Here is a 26,850-nt window from a genome sequence, read left to right as displayed (position 1 = left end):
CACTAAGTGGGAGGGACATCAAACAAGTCTGTGCGGTGGGCAGAGGCAGTCTGTTGTATAGCACTCAGAGCTTCCAGTAACCACTTCCTGTATATATATATATATATATATGCAGATATCCAGACAAGGTAATGTACAATATATCCTCTGTTAACCCTTCCAGTACCACTGATGGCTCCTCGTGCTCTCACCGTGGATCAAGTTACGGACTCCTCCATGCAGTTGCACTGGCAGCCATCGGAGGGAGCCCTACACTATCTAGTGACCTACTCTGCAGAGACTGACCAGGGTTTGGAGGTGAAAGAGGTAACGCCACTCCCCTGTACCCCCTTATTAGAGTTTCACAGATCCTGTTGAAAAGCAATCTCTCCATTGCAGAACAAGGTGGAGGACACGAGGTTGTCGCTGTCCAGGTTGTGGCCTCGGACGCTGTACAGTGTGACGGTGGTGTCGGTGTACGGGGAGGAGTCCAGTGACCCCATCACAGTTCATCAGAGGACAGGTACATGCTAGCAGGAAGTCTGACAACTCCGATATGATAACATGGGGGTCATTAGGATCGGTGGTGTTATCATGGTCAGTGTAGAGCCCCAGTAATGTTGTGGGCAGAGACAGTGAGGGATAGAACTGTCCTAATACTTATGAAATAATGGTACTAAATAACAGCACTATACAGTAACATACATAATACCGCCACATAGTGCCAACATAAGTGCCATGAGGTCCTGACATAATAGTGTTATAAGATGCCTAAATAATATTGTCATGAAGAGTGCCACATACAAATGTAAAATGCATAAATAATAGTGCCATATAGTACATAATATTTCCTGTACAATACTGCTATATAATGCCTACATAAATGTGCCACACAGGGCTTACACAATAGTGCCATACAATGTCCCACATAATGCCATGTAAAGCCTACATAATAATGTCATACAGTGCCCACGTAATAGTATGTAAAGCCTATATAATATGGTAGTGCCATATAGTGCTTACACAGTAGGGCAATAGAATGTCTCACAAAATGGTGTCACTCAGTGTCCCACATAATGTTATATAGATAATGGTGCCATACAGTGTCTACATAATAGTGTTATATACAGCCTGCACAATGTCATATACAGCCTATACAATAATGTCATATAGAGCCTATATAATAGCGTCTAATAGAGCCATTCAGTGTCCACATATTAATGTCATATAGTGCCTACAAAATAGTGCCATATAGTACATAATATTTCCTGTACAATACTGCTATATAATGCCTACGTAAATGTGCCACACAGGGCTTACACAATAGTGCCATACAATGTCCCACATAATGCCATGTAAAGCCTACATAATAATGTCATACAGTGCCCACGTAATAGTATGTAAAGCCTATATAATATGGTAGTGCCATATAGTGCTTACACAGTAGGGCAATAGAATGTCTCACAAAATGGTGTCACTCAGCGTCCCACATAATAATGTCATATAGATAATAGTGCCATACAGTGTCTACATAATAGTGTTATATACAGCCTACACAATAATGTCATATAGAGCCTATATAATAGCGTCTAATAGAGCCATTCAGTGTCCACATATTAATGTGATATAGTGCCTACAATAGTGTCATATAGAGCCTACATAATAGTGCCATACAATGTCCCACATAATGCCATGTAAAGCCTACATAATAGTGTCATCATATAGTGCCTACATACTAGTGTTATATACTGCCTATATAATAGTGTTATATAGAGCCTACATAATAGTGCCATACAGTGCCTACATAATAGTGTCATATAATGCCTACATAATAGTGTCATACAGTGCTTACACAATAGTGCCATACAATGTCCCACATAATGCCATGTAAAGCCTACATAATAATGTCATCATATAGTGCCTACATAACAGTGCCATACAGTGCCTATAATAGTGTCATGTAGTGCATACATAATAGTGTCCTCTAGTGCCTACATAACAGCCTCACACAGTTTCTCACCTAAACACGGGACCTACAGTAGTTGCTATATAACGGTATCATTTAGTGGCCAAATATCTTTACCCAAAACTCCAGTCGCTCCTCTCCTCCACCCTATCATCTGACCTGGTTAGCAATAATATTCTGACAAATCTTAAAGGGGTTGTCCAGGGTTAGAAAAACATAGCTGCCTACTTCCAGACACAGTTCCATCCCTGTGCATTGATTGTCTGACACTGCAACTCTGCTCCATAGAAATGAATAGATCTAACCTGCAATACCACACACAACCTATGGGCAGATGTGGCGCTGTTTTTTGGAAGCAGCCATGTTTTTAGAACTTTGACCAACCCCTTTAAATATCTCACAGAACCAGTACCCCGGAACCTGGACTTCACCAATGTCACACACAGCACTGTCACCATCAGCTGGGAAAAGATGCCCGACGACGGACTGATCCAGCGCGTCTCGTATACCCCTCATACAGATGGCGCCAGTCATGGAGAGGTGAGCGTGGAGTGTCAGCCTTGTGGTGCATGTCGCTGTCTATGAGTATCTGTCACATTCTGCTGCAGCTCTATGGAGATGATTGGAGTGGCACACAGCCCTCTGAGCGAAGACGATGATATCAGGAGGCCCCGGGATCTCGTCACAGCGAATCCTTTGCATGACAGGACTGATGCCTCTAAATTATCCATCGCCCAAAGGGGGCACCGCTCATACTGTGATTCATCCGCCCCGGAGACGACGGCTCTTCCAAGATCTCTGCTTCTCAGTGTAACTCTTTCGCGGTGCTGAGCATGGAGGAACCATTATATCAATAACTGCACCCCCATTCGGTTGGCCATTGTGGACAATCTAGCTTTGTTAGGGGGGTAGCTAAGAAAGGTGTAGAGGTAACAGTTACGATCGACCCTGCTGACCAAGAGTGCCTCTCTGCCACATAAGAAGACCCCAGTATTATAAGTTACACTTGGTAGATATGGGCTCTATAAACTTTTACCATAGGGGCCCCGGAGCTTCAAGTTACGCATCTGGTTCCTTAAAAAAGTGCTAAGCTCTGATACCCAGATAAACTGGTCCCAAAGAGGTCTCAGCTGATCAGCTTCTTTCCCCTCTGTCAGGGAACCTGTATGCAAGTGTCCAGTTTCCCTGCAGCTCCCCCACAGGAGAAATGATGCATTACACAGTTCTAGTTGAAGTAAAAGGACTGTCAGTTTAATGTATTCACGTACTGAGTTCTTCACTCTCTGTCCTAGTTAATAAATGGGGCAGCAAGTGGTCAGTTTCTCTGCAGCTCCCCCACAGGAGAAATAAGCATTACACAGTGCTTGTTGAACTCAATTAGCTTACTGTGTAATAAATGTATGTGCTAGGCCATCCCAATCAAGAGGGGGTCTTTGTACCAACTCTCTGTCCTGCTTAATGAATGAGACAGCAAGTGTTTAGTTTCCTGGAGCTCCCCCACAGGCGAAAGGAAGAATTACACAGTCTTGTTGAAGTCAAAGAACTGTCCATTTAATGTACGCATGTGATGGGTTTCCAGAACAAGAGGAGTTCTTTGTTTTTTCTCCTCGTCCTGGTGAATGAACAAGGAAGCAATTGTATAGTTTCCCTGCAGCACCCCTGCAGGAGAAATGAAGTATTACACAGTGCAATCAATAGTCTCTCTGTGCAACGCATGCGTGTTCTGAGTCCTCCGGAGCAAGAGGGGTGTTTTGAAACTCACTCTTTGTTCTGGCTAATGGATGAGGATCCTAAATGGGTATTTGTAAATAGGTTTTCCAAACCAGGCATCTCCTTCATGTTGACCATGCATGTTGATTCTATGGCGATCAGTGGTGACCATATAACTACGGCAGTTTTATCTGGGAATCCGACTTGGAGGCTTTTTGGCCACTAAACCACATAAGAAAGCAGCCTTAGAAGGTGGTCCAATGATTCGAAGATGATGAAAACCCATTCAGACTTAATACTTCTCATAGCTGAGGGTTTGCTACAATTGTATCCAGTCTAGCCAGGGACCATAGACCTTGAGTCTTCATTCTCTTTCCGCAGCTGGAAGTCTCCGATGGACGCTCCATTGTGACCTTGAAGTCGTTGACCTCGCAGACTCTCTACACTATCACCGTCACTATCCCACACAGAGATCCAAAGACCTTGTCTGTTCTGACCGGGAACTTCACAACTTGTAAGTGGCAGGCGGATACCCCTGTGCCCATTCTGTTCTTGGCACTGCCAGGGTCCCGGAGGATTCGTGCCCTTGTCTGTCCTCAGATTTGCAGGAAGCTATTTACCTTTCGCAGTCCTTGCTGCCACATGCTCTTACTGCAGGCTCCTCGGTCAATTAGTTTTAATTACAGTGCTCTGGAGTGTCACTTCCAATGGCAGATCCACGGGCAATGTGGGACAAAGGCGAACTGACCAGCGAGGACAGACATATGGCTAAATGTGCCTCTGTCAGCAGCTTTGGTGCAGTTTGAGCAGCATGCTTTTTTTAGTCCAAGATGTGATTATAATATCTTAGAATGATGAGTGGCTGATAACAGAGAACAACAGTGCACAACGCTGTTCATCACAAACATAAAGTTTATATGGAGTGACAGGTAACATATGCTGCTCCATACAATTCCTACTCACCACTGTTGCGATGACTCTTGGCCCCTGTTGAAATGCTCTGTGGCCCCCTGCAAGTAAACATTTATAACCCACAGTGATAATATAATGTTTATGTAAATGATAGAATTCTTTTTGACTGCAGGCACCACTAGGGGGAGCTCACTGTATATATATATTTTTTAAATTGAGCGCAGTGTATAATTAGTATACAGCGAGCTCCCCCTAGTGGTGGCTACAGACAAAGTGAATTTTTTTTTATTTAAAGGAGTTCTTCGGGGTTAGAAAAATATGTCTCCTTTCTCCCAAACACCCTTGTCCATAGGGTTGTGAGTGCTATTGCATCTCAGTTCCATGGAAATGAGTTGCAATTCCAGACGCAATCCACAGACAAGGGTGGCACTGTGTTTGGAATAAAGAAGCCATGTTTTTCTAATCCTGGAGAACCCCTTTAACTCTGTCTCTCTGCAGGGAATTTGGAGCTTTATAGCAGAAAAAAACAGAACAGTGGCTGCTATAAGGACATATTAAAGGCCACTCCAGTAAAAAAACACATTTTTCCATTTTTGCCCCTTCACCTGATTGACTGTCACACTCTAGACATCTCCTCTGCATATTGCAGTCAGTTTCCTGCAATGCAGCCTCCTGCTGATACTCATCAGAGGTATTAGTGTATCTTGACGCCACCAGAAGGTAGGGGTTTGACAGGAGTTGAGCCCGTGTCACACCCCTAGCTCCCAATAGGGTCAACATAGTAAGGTCCTAGCAGCACAGTGTGGATGGATTTCTGCATGCACGACACGCACAAATCAATGCACAGTGTGCTGCTGCCTGTGTGTGCTGTAGGCAGGCTGTCAATTCAGGCATGTTTACCCCCCAGGCGGTGGCTGAAGGCTCCCTGCTGTCCGTCCCCTGACTCCTCCATATGGGCCACCGGCTGCGTGCTCCCTGCAGGGGACCGTCGGTCTGCAGTGTCTTGCGCTGGCCGTCTCTGCGCTGGGTGACGGCCGCTCCCCCGGTGGGACACGAGAATACTGCGGTTGCCTCTCTGCTGGGAAAAGGTTGGCCACCACTGTGACACCGGACGGCCGCTGCACCGACGACACATCCGAAGACGATGGCCGCCCTCGTGATATGTCACGGCGGTCGCGTCAGTGAGCCATTACATCCGCTCCCCTCCTGCCTTGCAGGACCTGAATTCTTACAACCACTGCAGCCAATCACGTTGAGGGGGCGTCACCCCCCTGTCAATCTTGACTCCACCAGAAATTCCTAGTGGCGTCAAGATACACTAATACCCTCATCAGACACCCTCTTAATTTTTAGATTTCTCCCTGCTTTATCTTCTATTGTGGTAACAATCCCATGATGCATCAGCACAGCATCACATGACCAGCTAGAGCCATTACCATTTCTGCCTGCTTTTTTTTGGGGGGGGGGGGGGGGAATTTACTTCAGGGGGACACTCTTCTTCTCCACCATTACTTCTTTTGCCCCCTCTTAAAAAACCTTTTACTGTGTTTTGCAGTAAAAGTTTCACCCCCTAGTGGTGTGAAAGTGGTAGTTCTCTCTGGAGACAAATCATTTGTCTCATGGGATCCAGGAGCAGATGATGTGACTTCATACCTCATCAAGTGGATTCCTTTGAGTGGAGGACAACTAAACCAGGTATGAAATGTTATGCATTTGTACCAGGTATTTCCATGTCTTCCAAAATAACCTGCTACACTAAAGAGGAATGCTGGTCATTGTAGTCCTTCTTGTTTACCAGATGTCCATTGCTGGCAGGGGGCACACAGCTGTCCTGTATGGTATGGAATATAACACAGAATACCATGTGTCTGTATCCGCACGCTACATGGATGGATCCCAGAGTGATGCGACTTCAGTGCGCTACAATACAGGTGATCCTTCCTTCTATCCTCCCTATCTTCCTTCCTCTCTCTTTTCATTCCTCACTTTCTTCCGTCCTTCATTCCTCTTTTCTTTTCCTTTCTTTCTCTTTTCCTTCCTCCCTTCCTTCTGTTTTCCTTCCTTCCTTCTTTCTCTTTTCCTTCCTCCCTTACTTCTATTTTCCTTCCTTCCCTCTCTTTTCCCCTTCTTCCTTTCTTCTTTTTTCCCCTTCTTCCTTCCTTCTCTTTTGCCCTTCTTCCTTCCTTCTCTTTTCCCCTTCTTCCTTCCTTCTCCTTTCCTCTTCTTCATTCCTTCTCTTTTCCCCTTCTTCCTCCCTTCCTTCTCTTTCCCCCTTCTTCCTTTCTTCTCTTTTCCCCTTCTGCCTTTCTTCTCTTTTCCCCTTCTTCCTTTCTTCTCTTTTCCCCTTCTTCCTTTCTTCTCTTTTCCCCTTCTTCCTTTCTTCTCTTTTCCCCTTCTTCCTTCCTTCTCTTTTCCCCTTCTTTCTTCCTTCTCTTTTCCCCTTCTTTCTTCCTTCTCTTTTCCCCTTCTTTCTTCCTTCTCTTTTCCCCTTCTTCCTCCCTTCCTTCCTTCCTTCCTTCCTTCCTTCTCTTTCCCCCTTCTTCCTTTCTTCTCTTTTCCCCTTCTGCCTTTCTTCTCTTTTCCCCTTCTGCCTTTCTTCTCTTTTCCCCTTCTGCCTTTCTTCTCTTTTCCCCTTCTTCCTTCCTTCTCTTTTCCCCTTCTTCCTTTCTTCTCTTTTCCCCTTCTGCCTTTCTTCTCTTTTCCCCTTCTTTCTTCTCTTTTCCCCTTCTTTCTTCCTTCTCTTTTCCCCTTCTTCCTTCCTTCTCTTTTCCCCTTCTTCCTTTCTTCTCTTTTCCCCTTCTTCCTTTCTTCTCTTTTCCCCTTCTTCCTTTCTTCTCTTTTCCCCTTCTTCCTTCCTTCTCTTTTCCCCTTCTTCCTTCCTTCTCTTTTCCCCTTCTTCCTTTCTTCTCTTTTCCCCTTCTTCCTTCCTTCTCTTTTCCCCTTCTTTCTTCTCTTTTCCCCTTCTTTCTTCCTTCTCTTTTCCCCTTCTTCCTTCCTTCTCTTTTCCTCTTCTTCCTTCCTCCTCTTTTCCTCTTCTTCCTTCCTCCTCTTTTCCTCTTCTTCTTTCCTCCTCTTTTCCTCTTCTTCTTTCCTCCTCTTTTCCTCTTCTTCTTTCCTCCTCTTTTCCTCTTCTTCTTTCCTCCTCTTTTCCTCTTCTTCTTTCCTCCTCTTTTCCTCTTCTTCCTTCCTTCTCTTTTCCTCTTCTTTCTTCCTCCTCTTTTCCTCTTCTTCCTTCCTTCTCTTTTCCTCTTCTTTCTTCCTCCTCTTTTCCTCTTCTTTCTTCCTCCTCTTTTTCTCTTCTTCCTTCCTCCTCTTTTCCTCTTCTTCCTTCCTCCTCTTTTCCTCTTCTTCCTTCCTCCTCTTTTCCTCTTCTTCCTTCCTCCTCTTTTCCTCTTCTTCCTTCCTCCTCTTTTCCTCTTCTTCCTTCCTTCTCTTTTCCTCTTCTTCCTTCCTTCTCTTTTCCCTCTCTTCCTTCCTTCTCTTTTCCTCTTCTTCCTTCCTTCTCTTTTCCCTCTCTTCCTTCCTTCTCTTTTCCCCCTCTTCCTTCCTTCTCTTTTCCCCTTCTTCCTTCCTTCTCTTTTCCCCTTCTTCCTTCCTTCTCTTTTCCCCTTCTTCCTTCCTTCTCTTTTCCCCTTCTTCCTTCCTTCTCTTTTCCTTCCTCCCTTCCTTCTGTTTCTGCCCTTCCTTCATTCCTTTTTTTCCCCTTCTTTCTTTCCTTCCTCCTATTATAATGAGGTATGTGACTTCGCTATATAGCACATACAGGACATTTGAGCTCTTTTCAGTACTTATCCCTCCCAGTCAGACAAGATTGATCTCGCCCTCATAGTCGCAGCGGCCGAACACGCCACTTTATCGTTTTACTCTTTAAAGAAAACTGGCCTCCAGCCATTAATTATCAGGGTGATTAGTGCCGGTAATGAGTAATTGGTCTCCTCTGGACAACGTTCTCCCTGTGACACATTTTCATCCGTCCTGCTAACCAGCGGAGGAGTCTTATAAATAATGAGCTATGGGGGATGGGGGGCAAAAATATAAATGTTGGCATCTAGTCAAAGGCGTAACTTGTAGCTGCGGCCCCAATACAGATATAAAACAGCTATAATGCTTCATTCATAGTGCTGGTCTCCTCATATAGGGAAGAGAGACCTTATGGGCCCCCTAATTCTCCAGGGTCCAGATGCCAATGCATCCCTGCATCCATTATAGTTACACCCATGAATCAACTGGTATTTACTGCCAGCCCTCCTGTAGAATGCTTGTTTGCCCATCAAGCCCCTCATATCACCCCTCAACATGTTCCCGTATTTCCTTGTTTAATAGAAGTGGAGAGGGCTGTCAGATGTAATCTACACGTGGCCCCTCTCAGTGGCCCCATAAATACGATAGAGGCTTCTCCTATGATATAGACTAAGACAAAAACATGCTGAATATATATAACAGGCCCCTTGGACTCTTCCTGTGGGACAGAAGGACCACTAGGCCCCTCAGACTCCAGGGCCTGGGTGCTAATGTTGAAGGCCCCAGTGACAAAGTTGCTCTTCATAAGTAGAATAGCCTCAAGCCATGTGGCTTTTATGGGGCCCTTGGAGCAGTGGGGCCCATTTTCACATTGGTCTTGATGATCTGCACTGTTTCAGTTGATTGGGAGTATGGTTGGTCAAGCAGAACCTGAAAGGGGCCCAATCACTACAGGGGGCCACCCATGCACTATGTACAGAGATTGGGACATATTCACTTAGACCCACCTTTCATATGCCAGTGTAAGTGCGACAAATCTATTGGGAAGTGCAAGACTCTTAATACATTTATTGCATTTGGTGGTGCCCTAATGCTAAGCTCTGAACACTCTTCCTCTTTTTTTCTCTAAAGACTACCTGCATTTTTACCTTTAGAACACTTCTACTCTGTCGGCTGTTTTCGGCTTATATAGCACCATATGGGGTCATCTTCAGCTGCCGGAAGGAGCCCAAAATGGCTGACGGAGAAAAAGGGCTCTGAAGTAGAAAGTGCAGGTACTTTTTAACTTTACCTCAGTGTATGTTAAAATGTGCCTGAATTTTTAACAAGTTTTCTAGAACACACCAGGTTCTCCTCACCATCATTTGCTGCTGTTTGCACCATTTCACGCCTGTAAGTTCTGATTTTTAGGTGGTCAGGCTCCCCATTTTTTTGTTGCTCTACTGTTTGCAATCCACTTTCAAGAAAGGGGTGTGTAGCAAGCCTAGCATTCTGCCAGTAATTCATTGTCCTGAAGTTCCTTGCTCTTACTTCCCATGTTGCATTGCATAGACTCTGGTCCAATCGGCAGGGAGGCAGTATCTGAATGACCGCCCCTCTGCTCTCCCAGGAGAATCATGCATTCTTGCCAAATGGTGAGTGAACCCAATATAATGTGTGCACAGACACATACAGACACCCCCAAGAGAGGTAGAGACTGAGGAGATCGTTATTACTGTTGCTTTTCATGATCAGCTGGGCAATAAAATCTGGCCAATTTTTGCAAAGTTAGATTGGATCATCACAATTCAATTTTTAGCAACAATTATAAAAACTTTGGCTCTGCTTTGAGCAGAAAGGATAGGTGTGCTGGCATGGTGCTGCCGCCTTGCAGTACTGGAGTGCTAGTCTTGAATTTGTCTTTGATTCCAATTTGAGCATGGGACCCCACCACTGCTAACAACTGGGCCACCACCTCCACTGTTTTTCAAGCAAGTCAAATTACAGAACCCAATTATTACTCCTATTAATGTTAATAGAAGTCAGAATTGGAAGTCCTGGTTCACCTTTTTTTTAAATTGGGTTGGTCACTCCCAACCCGATTTCTAAATTGCTCAACACTAATCATTATCATAGTGTCTGTGGATCTGTCAGCTTGCAGCCTCTGAGTGCATGGGAGCCGCCTGTAAAAGTAGCTCTTCCCCCTGTTGTAATCAAAAAATCCCTGTGTCCTTATTACTATAGAAGCTCTGTACCTAACAACAGACAGTGGATTGCAGAGAAACTGGAAACGAGAGCCGTACTGGCAGCCAGTTCAAACAGGATTTACAGTGGTAAAGCAGCAGCATTCCTAATGCAAGTATATTACAGAAATGACTAACACAAGCTAGAAGATGAGCAGAAGTTGCCCGAAAAGCTAGTGCCCCTTTAAAGCTCCCGAGCTTTAATGCAAATCTTTAACAGGACCCCCAACTGTGCTGCATAATTTGTAACACCGTTCTCCTTATATGAACCATCGGGCCCCTCTGAGCTCTTGGGCTAGGGAGCTGATGGTTAGGTTCTGAGGCAATGGTGCTCTTGAAGAGAGGGGTCCCATTTTTATGTTGCACTCTCCAAGGTGATCAGGACTGTAGTGCATCAAAGGGAACCTGAAAGAGGTCCGGCCTCTGTTATGGCGCCCCCTATCCACTGTATTCTGTTACTATAGGAGATCATGTAAACTTTCACTTTTCTTTGGTCCAGGGGACAATCTCAGGAAGATGCCCGTGGCCCGTGGTGGCTTCACACTGACCCATACAGATGGTAAGTAATACAATTCCACAGCTGTTAATCAAAGTGGTGGATAGACAGGAAATCCTATCGGTAGCCGGTCATGTGACTCATAAACTTCGTTAAAAAAGGTAAAAAATAAAATATTGAATAAAGAAATATAATAATAAAAATAAATTTGTATTTTCGGTTTAATCGTTTCTGGTAATTCCCCATTAAAATTCCGCAGTTGGCGTCCGCGGTTATGATGGATTTACTGGAACACAAACAACAATTTGATTACAATTTAGAAAAAGTTATTTATTCCCCAGAAGTGTAATGGAAGCGAGCGGCGCTCATCATGATACGGTTTGGTCTGCGATATCGGATATGAGTAATTACCATCTGATTGAAGAATAAATTACATCCTTTGTCTGCCCCTTGTAGATTGGATAGAAACCTCCATACAACATCCCACCTGTAGGCGATAGAGCAATACAGGCCAGACAGGAAAGGGTCAAGTGTTTAAAAAGAGCGTATGCCGGACTTATTGACTAAATCATTCAATGGTGAACCCTATAATGTCCGGACTGGACTGTGAAGAGACGACTAATAAGAAGTCCTTAACCTTTGGGCTTTATTCTGATGTTGCCTTATGCATTGTTAGTTAAATACAACAAAAAGTTGTAATACCACCAGTGACCACCGGGTAGTATCTGCACTGTGTAATGTACTGTATGTGAAAAAAATAACAGAGCTGCAGTACCGTCTATGACCACCAGGTGCTTATAGTGAAACCAACTGTCCCATGTAATTTGTAGTCTCTGCGGACGGGATTCAGATATACCATACTTGTTTTGTTCATACTTCCTGATATCTCGTCAGGTCACCTACACTGAACGGCCCCTTTATTAGAGCCCCCGACTCTCTTCTGATTTGCGTTTCCCTGTATAGAAATTAAAGCTCAAATGGAACATAAAATCATGTGACCGGTTTTCCGTGGATCAGTTTTAGTGTGAATCCACATTAGAGGGGAAAATCCAGTGATTTGAGAGGCTTCCAAAAAGACCTGGTCATCAGTGCTAGACTAGCCGGGTCTCACTGCCAACCGTGGGGGGTTTTCTCATGTAACAGTGTAGAGAGTATACGGAGAATGGCGCAATTGAGAAAAAACATCCAGTGAGATGGAATCCTGTGGACGAAAACAACTCTTCACCGAAAGGGGTCAGAGGAGGATGTCAGGAATTGTTCTTATCAACAGGCGTTGAACAGTATAAAGTAGCCAAATATAACACTTGAGCTCCAATTAACGCGTCCGAACGCACAGCTCGCTGTTCCTTAATACAGATGGGATATAACAGCAGACGACCAGTCCCAGCGCCATTGTGTCTAAGAGAAACAGAAAGACGAGACTCCAGCGGGCAAAAGAGCGCAAAACTTGTATCACTGAGCAGCGGAAAAGCATGGCCTGGTCAGATGGATCCAGATTTCTGTTGCTGATGGGAGGTCAGAATTTGGCGCAAGCAGCATGAATCGCTGACCCCTTCCTGTCAGCTGGTCAGAACATGTCAGCACCGCCATCTAATCTGCAGCAACTACAAGAAGTTCCCTGTCCGCAGGGGCCGATATTCCTGCAGAACCATTTAATCACCGAGGGGAATCTACGCCGCGGCGAACTGCAGTTCTGGAGACCAAAGGAGTCCAACGCTACTAGATGGGGCCTAATAATTGGGCCGGTCAGTGTGAATGCTATATAACCCTACAAGTATATAATAAGGTGATAACACAGGAAATAGTTTGTCTTGGAGGAGGAAATGAACGTATGGAGGATAAACCCATAGAAAGCCGAGGAAGAACATAGATGCAGATTTTGCCAAGAACAGAACTGAACCCTTTGCAGTGACACTGATCCCCGAGCCCCGAGCCCTTCGTGGGTGAACACAGGTGTATCCAAAAAACCCGTATCCAGCGCTGTATCTCACTACTGGTGTCCTATACTGAATAATGTACTTGACTAGGAAGGCATGGAAGTACTACACGATGGTACATTGCACGGCCTCCTTCTGCTTTGGGCCACATTCTTAGCCATCCTGGGCGGTGGGTTGGACACCCTTGCTGTAGCGCATCCACGGCTTCCTATTCAACTGCGCCATTGTTATTTGAGTCTAGAAGACCAGTAGTGAGATATGGCGCCGGTGTGCTGACTCCACTGATACAGTATATGTAGAAGTCCTGTATTGTGTCTTACAGATGTGTGCCCACTGATGGAGGATGGAGGAGTCAATGGCACCTTTCATGGTAAGAGCTGCAGTGATACCCTGTTAGATGCCACCATCTTTGCCAGGTCACATGTACCCAAGAAATGGGTGATATTACGCAGATATCGCCGGGAATATTACTACCGCGGACCTCAGAGGACGATGGAAGGACGGGTATTTACTGGGGATGTTGGTGGAAGTGCTCTGTAGGTGAAGTAATGACTTTTCTGAAGCTTCTCGAAGGACACTTCTTATCTTTAACCCCTTAAGCACACGGCCTATTTTGAGCTTAAGGACGCAACGATTTTTGCCGGATTTTCTTCTCCATTTATCAAAAGCCATAACTTTTTTATTTTTCCGTCGATATGGCCATATAAGGGCTTGTTTTTTGCGTGGCAAACTGTAGTTTTGATCGGCGCCACTTTTGGGTATATGGTATAACTTTATGACTATATGGTAAAACTTTTATTTTTTTTATAGCAGGGAGAGAAAACGCATCAATTCTGCCATAGATTTTTTTTTACAGCGTTAATCATGCAGCATAAATGACACAATCCATTTTTTCTGCGGGTCGGTACGGTTACAACGATACCAACATTCTTACATTTTTTTTAGGTTTCTCCACTTTTCTGCAATAAAAACCCTTTTTTTTGGAAATCTTTTTATTTTTCTAATTCGCTGCATTCAAAGTCTTGTAACGTTTTAATTTTTTTATGTACAGATTTCTAAAGGGGCTTATTTTTTGCGAGTCGAGCTGTAGTTTTTATTGGTACCATTTTGGGGTACATATGGCTTTTTTGATCACTTTTATTGCATTTTTAGGGAGGCAAAATGCTAAAAATGAGCATTTTGCCTCATTTTTTTTACGCTTTTTTCCGTGCACAGTCAAAAGGAGGTGCAGCTTATTGTACGCGTCGTTCCCAAATATGTGGGGTTTTAATTTTTTTTATCCTTTTTTTTATGCTAATATGAGAAAAAGCATTAAAAATGGTTTTTCTACTTTTTTTGACATTTTTTTTTTATTCATTTTTTAAAATCTTTTTTTTTTAACACAATTTGTGTCCCCCTTGGGGACTTACAACACTGCCCTGATGATCGCTGTGATAAGGCATAGCAGGGCTACTGCCCTGCCATGCCTTATCGCTTATACAGCGATCTCAGGCACTGGAAACACAGGACGCCAGTGTCTGGCGTCCTGTTGCCATGGCAACAGGCTGGGCTCTCTGCGATTATATCGCGAGAGCCCGGCAACTTCACAGAGGGAGCGCGCTCCCTCTGTGAACCCTTCCCATTCTGCAATCTACATAGATTGGCTGCAGGTGATCACATGTCCCTGCTGTCGGTGACACCTCAATGGCTCTCTGCAGCAGAGGATCAGGCAATGGCGGAGCAGCAAAGGGGCGCAGCTATAAGGGTGCAGAAGTAGTGCCTGGGGGCAAAATATAGGCCAGATATATAGGTGACTGATCTTCTCACGTCTCCTCTGTTAGGTTACAACATGATGGCGGTTTTTGGCTTGGACGAGAAGCATTACTCTTCCATCAGAGGGATCTCCCTTCATGCATTTATTTTTGGGGGTTCCAGTATTTATACCATCGCTGAGGACGTCCAGCTGACCCTATGGACCAGGTAATGACCCTGTAATATATGGCCGATGCGCATGCTACCAGAATAGATCACTTAGGGGGCTTGTGCCAACATTTATAGTTGTCCCCTGTACACAGGTTAGAGATAGCTTTCTCAGGCCTCCAAACCGTCCCGGATTCTGCCAGACAGTCCCGGATTTGGAAAACTGTCCATCAGTCTTGGGAGGCAGGAGGTGTGTTTTGGGCCACGGGCAGCCGCCATCGCTGCTGTAGTTGGTGCAACCCCTGACCTCTCCCCTGACGTCTGCATTCCTACAGATGGATGCTGGCAGGGAGCTGGCAGAGGTCACACTGATTACAGCTGCGGTGCCGCTACCACCGGACCGGGACTGCAAGGGAGTTAGATGCTTATAGGGTGGCCGGAGGTCCACTATGGGGGTCACTATTAAAACTGGGACTACTGATACTACTGGGACCACTGTTGCTATTACTACTGGGACCACTACTGAGGTTATTATTACTACTGGGGCCACCATGGGGGTCATTTTTACTACTGGGGCCACTATGGGACTCACTATTAGGACTGGGACTACTATGGGGGTCATTTTTACTACTGGGGCCACTATGGGGACACTATTACTACTGGGGACACTATGGGTGTCACTATTACTACTGGGGCCACTATCGGGGAACTATTACTACTGGGGACACTATGAGGACACTATTACTACTGGGGCTACTATGGGGGAACTTTTACTACTGGGGACACTATGGGGGCACTATTACTACTGGGGACATTATGGGTGTCACTATTACTACTGGGGCCACTATGGGGGAACTATTACTACAGGGGACACTATGAGGACACTATTACTACTGGGGCTACTATGGGGGAATTATTACTACTGGGGAGACTATGGGGACACTATTACTACTGTGGACACTATGGGGGGGGGGGGGGGGTCACTATTACTACTGGGGCCACTACGGGGGAACTATTTTTACTGGGGACACTATGAGGACACTATTACTACTGGGGCTACTATGGGGAAATTATTACTACTGGGGACACTATGGGGCTCATTGTTACTACTGGGTCACTATGGGAGTCACTATTAAGATTGGGACTACTAATAGGGTTTGCTATTAGTACTGGGACCACTATGGGGGCCGTTGTTACTACTGTGGACACTATGGGGGAACTATTACTACTGGGGCCACTATGGGGGAACTATTACTACTGGGGCCACTATGGGGGAACTATTACTACTGGAGTCACTATGGGGGAACTATTACTACTGGGGCCACTATGGGGGAACTATTACTACTGGGGAAACTATGGGAGTCCTTTTTACTACTGGGGACACTATGGGGGAACTATTACTACTGGAGTCACTATGGGGGAACTATTACTACTGGGATCACTATGGGGACACTATTACTACTGTGGACACTATGGGGGAACTATTACTACTGGGGTCACTATGGGGACACTATTACTACTGTGGACCCTATGGGGGAACTATTACTACTGAGGAAACTATGGGGGAACTATTACTACTGAGGAAACTATGGTGGTCCTTTTTACTACTGGGGTCACCATGGAGGCATGGCCTGTTATAAAAATCTGCTGTGATGCCACAGTTGTCCCCTACCATCATGAGAATGGGGGGCCCGAAGTTCCTAAATGAGTTGAGCGGCCGTTGGCATGTACACTGCTGTTCCATTCACTTCAATGGGGCGCTGGAGCCAAATCCAAGCACCCCTCCTGTCTTCTATCAGTAAGCTGAATCACTGCATGATGAAGAGCTAAGATACTTTCTAATGCTTTGTGTTTATTGCTCAAGACCTCTGCTTGCTGTCAATGAATGAAACTACAATTGTTTTCATCAGCCCAGATCTGTTCAGACAGCTGTGCTTTTACTATTTATCCCTGTAGGCGTGATCTACGGTATACGGCCTCCAGCGCACAAGCGGGTTTTTTTTTTTTTTTTGCCTCTGTGAAGTCCGTTTAAAAAAATGGACTCCACACAGACAGCGTACGGCCCATATTGTACTTTGTGGCAGCACACGGGGGAGTTTTCTCACTCGGACTGCGTGAAAAACCTCATGGCATGCACTATTCTGAGCCGTTTTATGGACAAGACTCGCCCATTCCATCAATGAGAGATTCCGAATAGAACTTCCAGCGGGAAGTCTCCAGTTTTATTTCTCGCCTCGCTCACGCAGAATGTCACTCAAATCGGACAGAACTGGGGATGTGTAGATGACACAAACAGAAATAACCAATCACAGCGCAGCTTTCATGTTCCCTCAGCAGTATAAGAAATAACCAATCACAGCGCAGCTTTCATGTTCCCTCAGCAGTATAAGAAATAACCAATCACAGCGCAGCTTTCATGTTACCTCAGCAGTATAATATATAACAACCAATCACAGCGCAGCTTTCATGTTCCCTCAGCAGTATAAGAAATGACCAATCACAGCGCAGCGTTCATATTCCCTCAGCAGTATAAGAAATGAAAGCTGCGCTGTGATTGGTTGCTAGGGGCAACAAAAATTACTAGGGAAGTCGGCGAGTTTTCGATTTTAAATGTCGCCTGGTGGCAAATTTTTCAGCAAAAAACGGACGTGCGCCAAAGGTTGCAAGTTTTTAATGCCAGAAAGCGAGCGCAAATTGCACACCTAGGCCCCATTAGAGTGCTGCCGGGCCTCAGTTGTTGCGCTCTGATTGTCTGCGGTCAGGTTGTGGTTTGGCGCAGCCACACAATCTCCCCACAACACATGGCTGTGCCCCCCTCATCCCTCGCCCCTCTCGCCCTCCGCGCGGCCGCCTTCCCCTCATTTGCAGGTCCGCTCTGTAATTTGCGATATTCTCCACGCTACGTCTCATTCTCCCCGCTCCTTTTTTCGCCGTCATTTCCCGCTTTCTCGGCTTCACTTTTCATCTCATTTTCTTGGCCTCTGTGAGACCCTTTTTCTGCTGTATGTGAAGTTAATTGGCAGCGTGAGCGGCGAGCGGCCCGGGGAACGGCGACGGGCTCCGTCTTTTCATGTTGCTTCAGCTCTTAATCCTACAAAGCCCTGATAACACGAATCTCCTTTATGTGGAGGCGATTCGCTGTAAACACGGAGCATTGGGCTGCGCAAATCCCACAGACCTGGAGACCGCGACCACATTTGCCCCCTTTATAGAGTCAATTATCCCAGTGTGACCCCCGCGTGGCGGCTGGCCCTCCGCGCCCGTATCACGGGTCACACGTTGGGTGTCGCCGTTTGATATGCTAATTCTATCTAGTATACATCTCGGGAATCTCCGACTATTTCCGTTATCTGTGACTGCGGCTTGCAGATCGCCATCGCCTCCTGCTTTGGGCTAATCTCGTATTTCGATTCGCCTCCCTCGGCAGTAGAGACGGTCCCAGTCCGGTAAATGCAACATGGTTGATCAATCATTGCAGCCGCTTGGCTCTGTGAAGATATGCCGCGTTCCGCTCTCGGTCTGTGGTGGGCGCCACATGGGCGGTGGGCTCAGATGAATGTCTTTGCTGCAAAGAGTTACATTTTCATGCTTGTTATTCTACCAGGAAGCACAATATGGCGTCAGCGGGCTCCGAGCGAATGCGTAGACTTCATTGTTCAGTCCGTGACGCCAGGGAGGTAGCTGTGGGGGTCCAGAGGCAGCGGCCATGCCAGGCCCTAATGCCTAAGAGGACCTAAAGGCATGCTTCCCAACTTTCAAAGAATGGAAATAGGGACAATCCATATGGCGCTCTTATCACGCCGCAGCAAATGTTTTTAGCATCAAGCCACGCCTCCAACCCCGCCCAGTCCCACCCAGTTGCCTTTGTGTTACCATGTAGTAATAGTGCTGTCCTTTTTGTAGTGGTGCCCCCTTAAGGTCTGTTCACACATCCCAATCTACGCAGATTTTTCCTCAGAGATTCTACCTTCAAAACCGCGACAGGAATCTGTATTTCTGACGAGTATTTTGCCCGGATTTAGCCCTTTAGGGCAGATCCACGGAAAAAAAGGAACACACCGCTTGTTTTTTCTTTTCTGCAACACAGATTTCAAATTCAAAAAAATCCAAATCCTGAATATCCCCAGTACCCCACAGAGTTATAGTACCTTTTTGTGCCCCACATGCACATAGTGCTCTTACAGTAAAGACTGTGCCCTCAGGGATACCCTACGCTAAAAGTGTCTCCTGCTACGACTCCAGTGCGTGATAATGCCCCCTTATGTCCGGATCATTAATAATGCCCCCTTATATTCCCACCAGTAATAATGCCCCCCTATGCCCCATTAGTAATAATGCCTTTATATGCCCCCATCAGTAATCATTCTCCCTTATGACCCCCCTGAATAATAATGCCCCTTTATGCCCTATGAGTAATAAGTTCTCTTATTCCCCATCAACGATAATGCCGCCTTATGTACCTATTAATAAAAATGCCCCGTATGCCCCATCAATAATAAAACCCTTAATGTTCCATCAGTAATAATACCCCCTTATGCCCTATCAGTAATAATACCCTTTTATGTGCCATCAGTAATAATTCTCTATTATGCCATTTTAGTAATAATACCCCATTATGCGCCAACAGAAATGATGCTCCCCCTTAGGTCCCCATAAGCAATAATACCCCTTATGCCCTATCAGTAATAATGCCTCCTTATGCCCTATCACTAGTAATACCCTCTTTCGCTCTATCAATAATAATGTCCCCTTATGCTGCATCAGTAATTATGTGTCTGATCACTGGGACCCTCACTGACCATGAGATTGGGAGGCCCAAGTCCACCATTTGAATGGAGTGGTGGCCACATGGGCACGCTGCCAGTCCATTAATTGTCTATAGGACCGACAGAGATAGTTAAGAACCGCGCTTCCAGTGCACTTTGTTTCACTTTTTTCAAACTCTCTGTTTGCTGTTGGTGAATAGAAAGGCTTCTGCTTGTCCTGATCCTCTTCAAGTGTATCAGAGCTGTCTCTAGTAAATCTACGTACGTTTCTTCCCATTAATTTCCATGGTGGTCATCTGCCCGGTCTACTGTGACTCTCCTTTTCCTCTTCCTAGAGAAGTTCATCCACGTGGACTTCCCCAAGAACATGTCCTGAGCTTCCTTCTACGCCTGCCGCCAAACGCCACCCAGGAACCCTTCGCTCTGTGGCAGATAACGGATGAGGACTTCCAGCCTGTCATGGGGATTATCCTGGACCGTAAGGTGTTCCGAATATAGAAGTATACATCAACTTCAATCTAGATCTAGAATCGTCAAAAGGCTGAGATATACTGAGTAGAAAGGGTTAAAGGGGTTGTCTAGGTAGGAGGTTTAGTTGTGTAGAAGGACAACAGCGCCATACCTGTCCATTGGTTGTGTTTAGTATTGCAGCTCAGCTCCATTAAAGAGAATATGGTTGAGCTGCAATACCACACACAACCCTATGGAGAAGGGTCGTGTTGTGTTTAAGAGAAAGCAGCCATGTTTTTTTTTAGTTCCCGACAACCCCTTTTATGTTGCTTCCAGAATAATACTGTAAGGGTATGTAGGTCATGATTTCTAGAACAAGTTGACTATGTAGCATGAACCTAAAATCATCAGCTGTAATGGTCATCATAAGTCATTGTGATGGTCACCAACAGAACCCATCATTGTCCACAGCATTGCAGATTCTACCAAACAGATTGGATTGACCCTTGATGAGATCTCAACAACTTTGGTCTTCCATTAGAGTAGCCACCTTGGATAGTTGCTCCTTGGGTTATGTGACAAGGAAGGTCTATGTTTGGCTTTCTTCAGATGTCTTCCTGTATCTCATTGGCAGCTACTAAGCAGTTGGTGAAGTACTTCCACCCTGACAATGAGGGGAGATCTCAGGAGGTGACCTTCGATCAGCAAGAAGTAAAGAAGATCTTCTTTGGAAGCTTCCATAAGGTAAGATATGGAGGAAAGACATGATACTTGTCCACTGAAGGATGACTCATGAATAGGGCTCCATTGTCTAGTCAGTCATGTGGTAGGTCATAGCAGGGCATGTTAGTAGGACAGACAACTACTAATCTGGACCTGGTGGAGGATATGACTTGATACTTGTCCTTTAAAGGATGACTCAAGATTAGAGCTACACTGTCTGGTCAGTCACGTGGTGGGTCACACCAAGGTATGTCAGTAGGAGAGGCAACTGATCTGGACCTAGTGAAGGTTTATGAATGGCCACCCCACTGATTTTCAGAATGCGATGCTTTGGCATCTTGGAAATGAGAAAAAGAGCAAAGTCTGGTAAGTCTGGCGCAGAGTGTTAAGTCAGCATTAATGCAGTCCTGAGCTCTCGCTCATGACCTGAAGGTTGCAAGTTCAATTCCCGCTTGGTTCAGGTAGCTGACTCAAGGTTGAATCAGCCTGAAATACCTAAAAGCGCTGCGGAACAAGTTGGCGCTATACAAATAACAAGATTTATTTTATTTTGTATGTTTCAAGATTTTGAGTAATAGTGGAAATCAGTGATGTTTCTGAAGAAGCACCAAGTGTATCATGGAAATCTCTAACCAATGTTGTAGGACTTTGGTTGCACCTTTCTTTCTGGAAATCTATGGAGGTTCCAACTCTAAATTTAGATTTTGTCTGTAACATAACTGCTCTCTTGGTCCAGGTTCAGCTGGCTGTTAGCAGAGTGGATGTCAAGCTTTATGTGGATTGCCAGAAGGTGGCAGAGAAAGCTGCCAAGACCATGGGCAAGGTGACCACCTTGGGATTTGAGATGTTGGGAAAACTAACAAGAACCAGAGGGCCAAGGAGCGGCTCCTCGGCAGTAAGTATACCTGAGACAGATCTTCTCAAGTCCCCATCTGATTTCACAATATTTCTCTATATCCATATGGGCTTCTTTGTACTATGCTGTCTTTTGAATTTGCCAGTGGTCACCATGTGTACCCTGAAAATAACACCCAAGAAGGATGATAATGAGCCTTAGTGATCTCACACTGGTCGATATCTCAATGGATGTAGTGGTGGATTATTGACCTGTCCTAGGACTGTTCTGTACAACAAGAAGATGTATAACTTGTACCAGCTGTACATACATAATTATATACAGGAGATACCCAGGTTATACCAGCATGGTCCATATCTCTATATACAGGAGATATATAGCTTATACCAGCTGTACAAACATAATTATATACAGGAGATACTCAGGTTATACCAGCATGGTCCATATCTCTATATACAGGAGATGTATAACTTATACCAGCTGTACATATATAATTATATACAGGAGATACCCAGGTTATACCAGCATAGTACATATAATTATAAACAGGGAGATGTATGACTTATACCACCTGTACATATATAATTATATATAGGAGATACCCAGGTTATACCAGCATGGTCCATATCTCTATATACAGGAGATATATAGCTTATACCAGCTGTACAAACATAATTATATACAGGAGATACTCAGGTTATACCAGCATGGTCCATATCTCTATATACAGGAGATGTATAACTTATACCAGCTGTACATATATAATTATATACAGGAGATACCCAGGTTAAACCAGCATAGTCCATATCATTATAAACAGGGAGATGTATGACTAATACCACCTGTACATATATAATTATATACAGGAGATACCCAGGTTATACCAGCATGCTCCATATCACTATATACAGCATGTATAACCTATACCAGCTATACATAAATAATTATAAACAGGAGATACCCAGGTTACACCAGCGTGCTCCATATCACTATATACAGGAGATATATAGCTTATACCAGCTGTACAAACATAATTATATACAGGAGATACTCAGGTTATACCAGCATGGTCCATATCTCTATATACAGGAGATGTATAACTTATACCAGCTGTACATATATAATTATATACAGGAGATACCCAGGTTATACCAGCATAGTACATATAATTATAAACAGGGAGATGTATGACTTATACCACCTGTACATATATAATTATATATAGGAGATACCCAGGTTAAACCAGCATAGTCCATATCATTATAAACAGGGAGATGTATGACTAATACCACCTGTACATATATAATTATATACAGGAGATACCCAGGTTATACCAGCATGCTCCATATCACTATATACAGCATGTATAACCTATACCAGCTATACATAAATAATTATAAACAGGAGATACCCAGGTTACACCAGCGTGCTCCATATCACTATATACAGGAGATGTATAACTTATACCAGCTGTACATATATGACTATATACAGGAGATGCATGTTATACCAGCTGTACACATATAATTGTGTACAGGAGATACCCAGGTTATACCAGCATGCTCCAGATCACTATATACAGGAGATGTATAACTTATACTAGCTGTACATATATCACTGTATACAGGAGATGTATAAGTTATACCAGCTGTACATATATACTTATATACAGGAGATACCCAGGTTATACCAGCATGCTCCAGATCACTATATACAGGAGATGTATAACTTATGCCAGCTGTACAGATGTAGTAATACACAGGAGATCCCCAAGTTATACCAGCATGCTCCATATCTGTATAAACAGAAGGTACCCATGTTATACCAGCTAGTGAACTGTTGCACATTCTGTAGCAGAGATACTGTGTCAGATCATTCTTTCTTTCTTTCAGCACAGGAAGGGTTAACCTGTGTCTATTTCCTCTTATTGTCCATAAATGGCATCAGTAAGTCATTCATTGTTCTCCCTAATGCAATGTCACCCTGGTGTCGGCGCAGCCTCCTGGCATATCAGCCCCGGCGCAGAACGCCTTATTTTCATCCGTCATCTAGATTTATTTAACCTGAGACATTTTATATTCGCCGTGATCAATGGGTCTCATTTGGAGATTCAGGCTCCGGCTGATTCCCGCATCCCTGGGAACGAGGAAGAAAGCGTCCAGCTCTCCAGAGGGCGTTTATAGAGAGGCGATAGCATCTGGCTATTTATAGCGGTGCGGGTCAGCGGAGAGGGGACCGCTGATGGGGGACGGAATGAGAGGAACACCTCGCCAAATCAACGCGCTCATGTAATTATTTAGCGTGGGTGCTGCCGGGTAGCATCTGTCCTTACGCAGCATCACAGCGCGACCGAATAGGCGCTACGGATTATACAGCACCGTGCCTCTAGCTGCCGGGCGCTTGTGTGTTAGAGCTTGTTACCATGTTGTTGTAGCGGCTGCTACCATTGGAATGGATGGAGCCCTAATTTGCTTTAGATATATTTGAGCTGTCATGCGGCCTTAACCCCTTAGTGACACAGCCTACTTTGGATCTAGGGACGTATCAACTTTTTGGGGATTTTCATTTCTACTTTTTAAAAGGCCATAACTTTTTTATTTTTCAAACCAACATGGCCGTCTGGGGGCTCGTTCTTTGCGGGGCGAGCTGTAGTTTTCATTGGTACCGTTTTTGGGGTTCATGTCATTTTTTGTAGAAATGTTATACATTTTTTTTGATGGAGGGAAAAAAAACACATCATAAAAAAAAAGCATTTTGGCTCCTTTTTTTAAAATAGTTTTTGCCATGCAGGATAAAAGTGTGTTCAAGTTATTGTAGGGCTCTTTAAAGGACACAAATATACCAAATGTGGGGTTTTCAGGTTTTTTTTTTAAACAAAGAGAGGAAAGTGCACAAAAACAATTTTTTTTACGTGTTTTTTTTATTTTTTACCATTCTCATTGTTTTGGTTTTTTTACATTTTTTATGCCCCTGTAGAGGACTTTGAACCTCTGATTCCATGATCACATTGAAAATACATTGCAGTACTTCTGTATTGCAGTGCATTATCACTATTCATAGTTATCACAGACCGTGGCAAACCCTGACACCATTTTATGGTTGCCATGGCAACCCATCAATCCACCGCGATCAACGTTGATTGTGGCACGTAAGTGGTTTACAACAGGGATCAGTGTTCTCATCGCTCCCCACTGTTGCAGCAGGAGGCTGGCTATCGATCTCAACCTCTGAGCCCCCATCATCTATAGGGCATAAATGTATGCCCATTCATTGAAACTGCTTCCCAACCAGAGTGCACATTTAATCTCTGGGACAGGAAGGGATTAAAGGATTTGCCTATTTGTATTGATTGCCCATCCTCAGGATAGGTCATCTGTAGTTGATTGGCTAAGGGTTTTTCACCAGGGACCCCTGACAATCAGGTGTTCTCTGAGCCAATGCACTTATGTACTCAGCTGATTGCTGCAGTAATCATATAGCTCCATTCTCTCTACAGTGGCGAAGCTTGGTATTACAGGCAAAATTCATATTAATTTCATTGGTAACTTGGCCATCAGCGAGAAATCAGTTTAGTGCACAAACACTGAGCAGCTGATCGGCGGGGTTTCCAGGAAATGAACCCCTGCTGATCTATTATGGATGAACTATCTTGGGACATGGGCCATTAATAGTCTAGAACTGGACAACCAGTAGGTTTGCTGACCTATACACAGCAAGAAAACACATGGAAGGAGAGACGTCATAGTAGAGAGCCGTGCAAATGTGTGATGGAATATTCCTGCACTGCGCCACCTAGTGGAAGGTTGCTACCCTATGAGTTAGTATCTGATCTTTTATCAGCCCTTGCTACATGACTGGGGGTGTAAACCAATCCAGAATACCCATGTACAGGCACTTGGTCCTGACTGTCATCAGTGCACAGTAGGATTCTGGTTGGCTGGGGGAGAGGACATCAATGTAAGTCAGGGGGTTCATATTTCTTGTGGAGAGCACCAGAAGAGTATAGGGAGTTATAGGTCATGCAATGCTCCCTGGGAAAAAGCTATTCAAATGAGTGATGGATCAAGAGCCAGGAAGAGTATGTGAATCCGTATCTGGTTACCATGTGACTAAAGACAGCTCTCTACTGCCCAGCATGCCTGATTGTGGTTGCAACTTCATGTTCTCACTTTCAGCATTTCTGTGGTTTATGCAAGAAAAATACAGTACAGACCAAGAAAGATCTCTTGTTCATAGAGCTTACTATCTAAAGGGGTAAAAGTGGTACCCTTTAAGATACAGGAGCTGATTTTGTCTAGGTCAGCAGTTATATAAGCATATACTAAAGGGCTTATATAAAATGATGCATGAGGGTGGCGGGGCCTAAAGGAAGATACAAAGTATAGTTTCTGACACTGACGATATTGTGAGTGGCTTTTTAATGCATTTAAAGGGGTTTTCCTATTACTTAAAATTACTTCAAAACTACTCTGTCCTTTCTGGTTGCTGCTGACCAGGACATTTGACTGCTGCAGCCAATCACTGGCCACAGCAGTGACCTTCTATAGTCAGTGATAGGCTGCAGCAGTCACATGTCCTGGTCATCAGCTACCATGAAGGACAGAGTGAAACAATTTTAAGTCATGCAAAAACCCTCTTTAAGTCAAGGGTTGTAGTGGTAAGAAGATATTTGATAGATATTAACTCTTTCCAATCCACTGTCTGACGTCTGAAGACATTCTGATTGAAGGCTGTACAGCTCCGATGTCAGAAGACATCCGGCAGGGTATTCTTACTGTATATTACTGGCCGCTCTGTTGTCGGGGGCTTCTCCAGCATGTCCCATACTGCAGTACTGGCTCTAGCCAGCAGATGGAGCCATTGTATAATGACAGAAAGAGAAAGCCCCCTAGGAAACCATGAATCCACAATTGGATTGCAAAGGGCTAAGAGATGAATTTCTTGATAAGTTAGAGTGCCAGGGGTAGTCCAGAGCCCCGCTGCAGCATGGGAGAAGACTCTTTGTTGCTGTTATTCCTCGGGTTTACAATCTAAGTAGGAGGAGAATCTGTGAAGCGCAAAGAAGAATAATGATAAGCATTAGCAAATACATTTTTAAATGAAAAGTTAGTCAGATTCCCAGAGTGTTACATCTGAGCTGGATGCAAAAACACCTAGTCTGAATCAGACATAATTTAGAGTCCTATAAGGATG

The 26,850-nt window shown here is 44.5% G+C and overlaps 1 protein-coding gene across 2 annotated transcripts in view; it reads left to right on the top strand.

Moving 5' to 3' along the window:
• Window positions 1-26,850, top strand: part of COL20A1 (collagen type XX alpha 1 chain) — an 88,174-nt gene that overhangs the window by 38,840 nt on the left and 22,484 nt on the right. For both annotated transcript variants that reach the window (XM_066586349.1, XM_066586350.1), the window contains exons 13-24: window positions 164-306; window positions 379-502; window positions 2,349-2,485; window positions 4,037-4,169; window positions 6,123-6,262; window positions 6,366-6,498; window positions 11,030-11,089; window positions 13,286-13,333; window positions 14,784-14,922; window positions 19,964-20,106; window positions 20,713-20,822; window positions 21,538-21,696. In XM_066586349.1, the coding sequence (XP_066442446.1) occupies window positions 164-306; window positions 379-502; window positions 2,349-2,485; window positions 4,037-4,169; window positions 6,123-6,262; window positions 6,366-6,498; window positions 11,030-11,089; window positions 13,286-13,333; window positions 14,784-14,922; window positions 19,964-20,106; window positions 20,713-20,822; window positions 21,538-21,696 (1,469 nt within the window). The remainder of the gene's footprint in view (window positions 1-163; window positions 307-378; window positions 503-2,348; window positions 2,486-4,036; window positions 4,170-6,122; window positions 6,263-6,365; window positions 6,499-11,029; window positions 11,090-13,285; window positions 13,334-14,783; window positions 14,923-19,963; window positions 20,107-20,712; window positions 20,823-21,537; window positions 21,697-26,850) is intronic.

Source organism: Eleutherodactylus coqui, chromosome 13, assembly GCF_035609145.1.
Source record: "Eleutherodactylus coqui strain aEleCoq1 chromosome 13, aEleCoq1.hap1, whole genome shotgun sequence".
Taxonomy (NCBI): Eukaryota; Metazoa; Chordata; class Amphibia; order Anura; family Eleutherodactylidae; genus Eleutherodactylus; species Eleutherodactylus coqui.
This window is presented reverse-complemented; position numbering and strand designations above follow the sequence as displayed.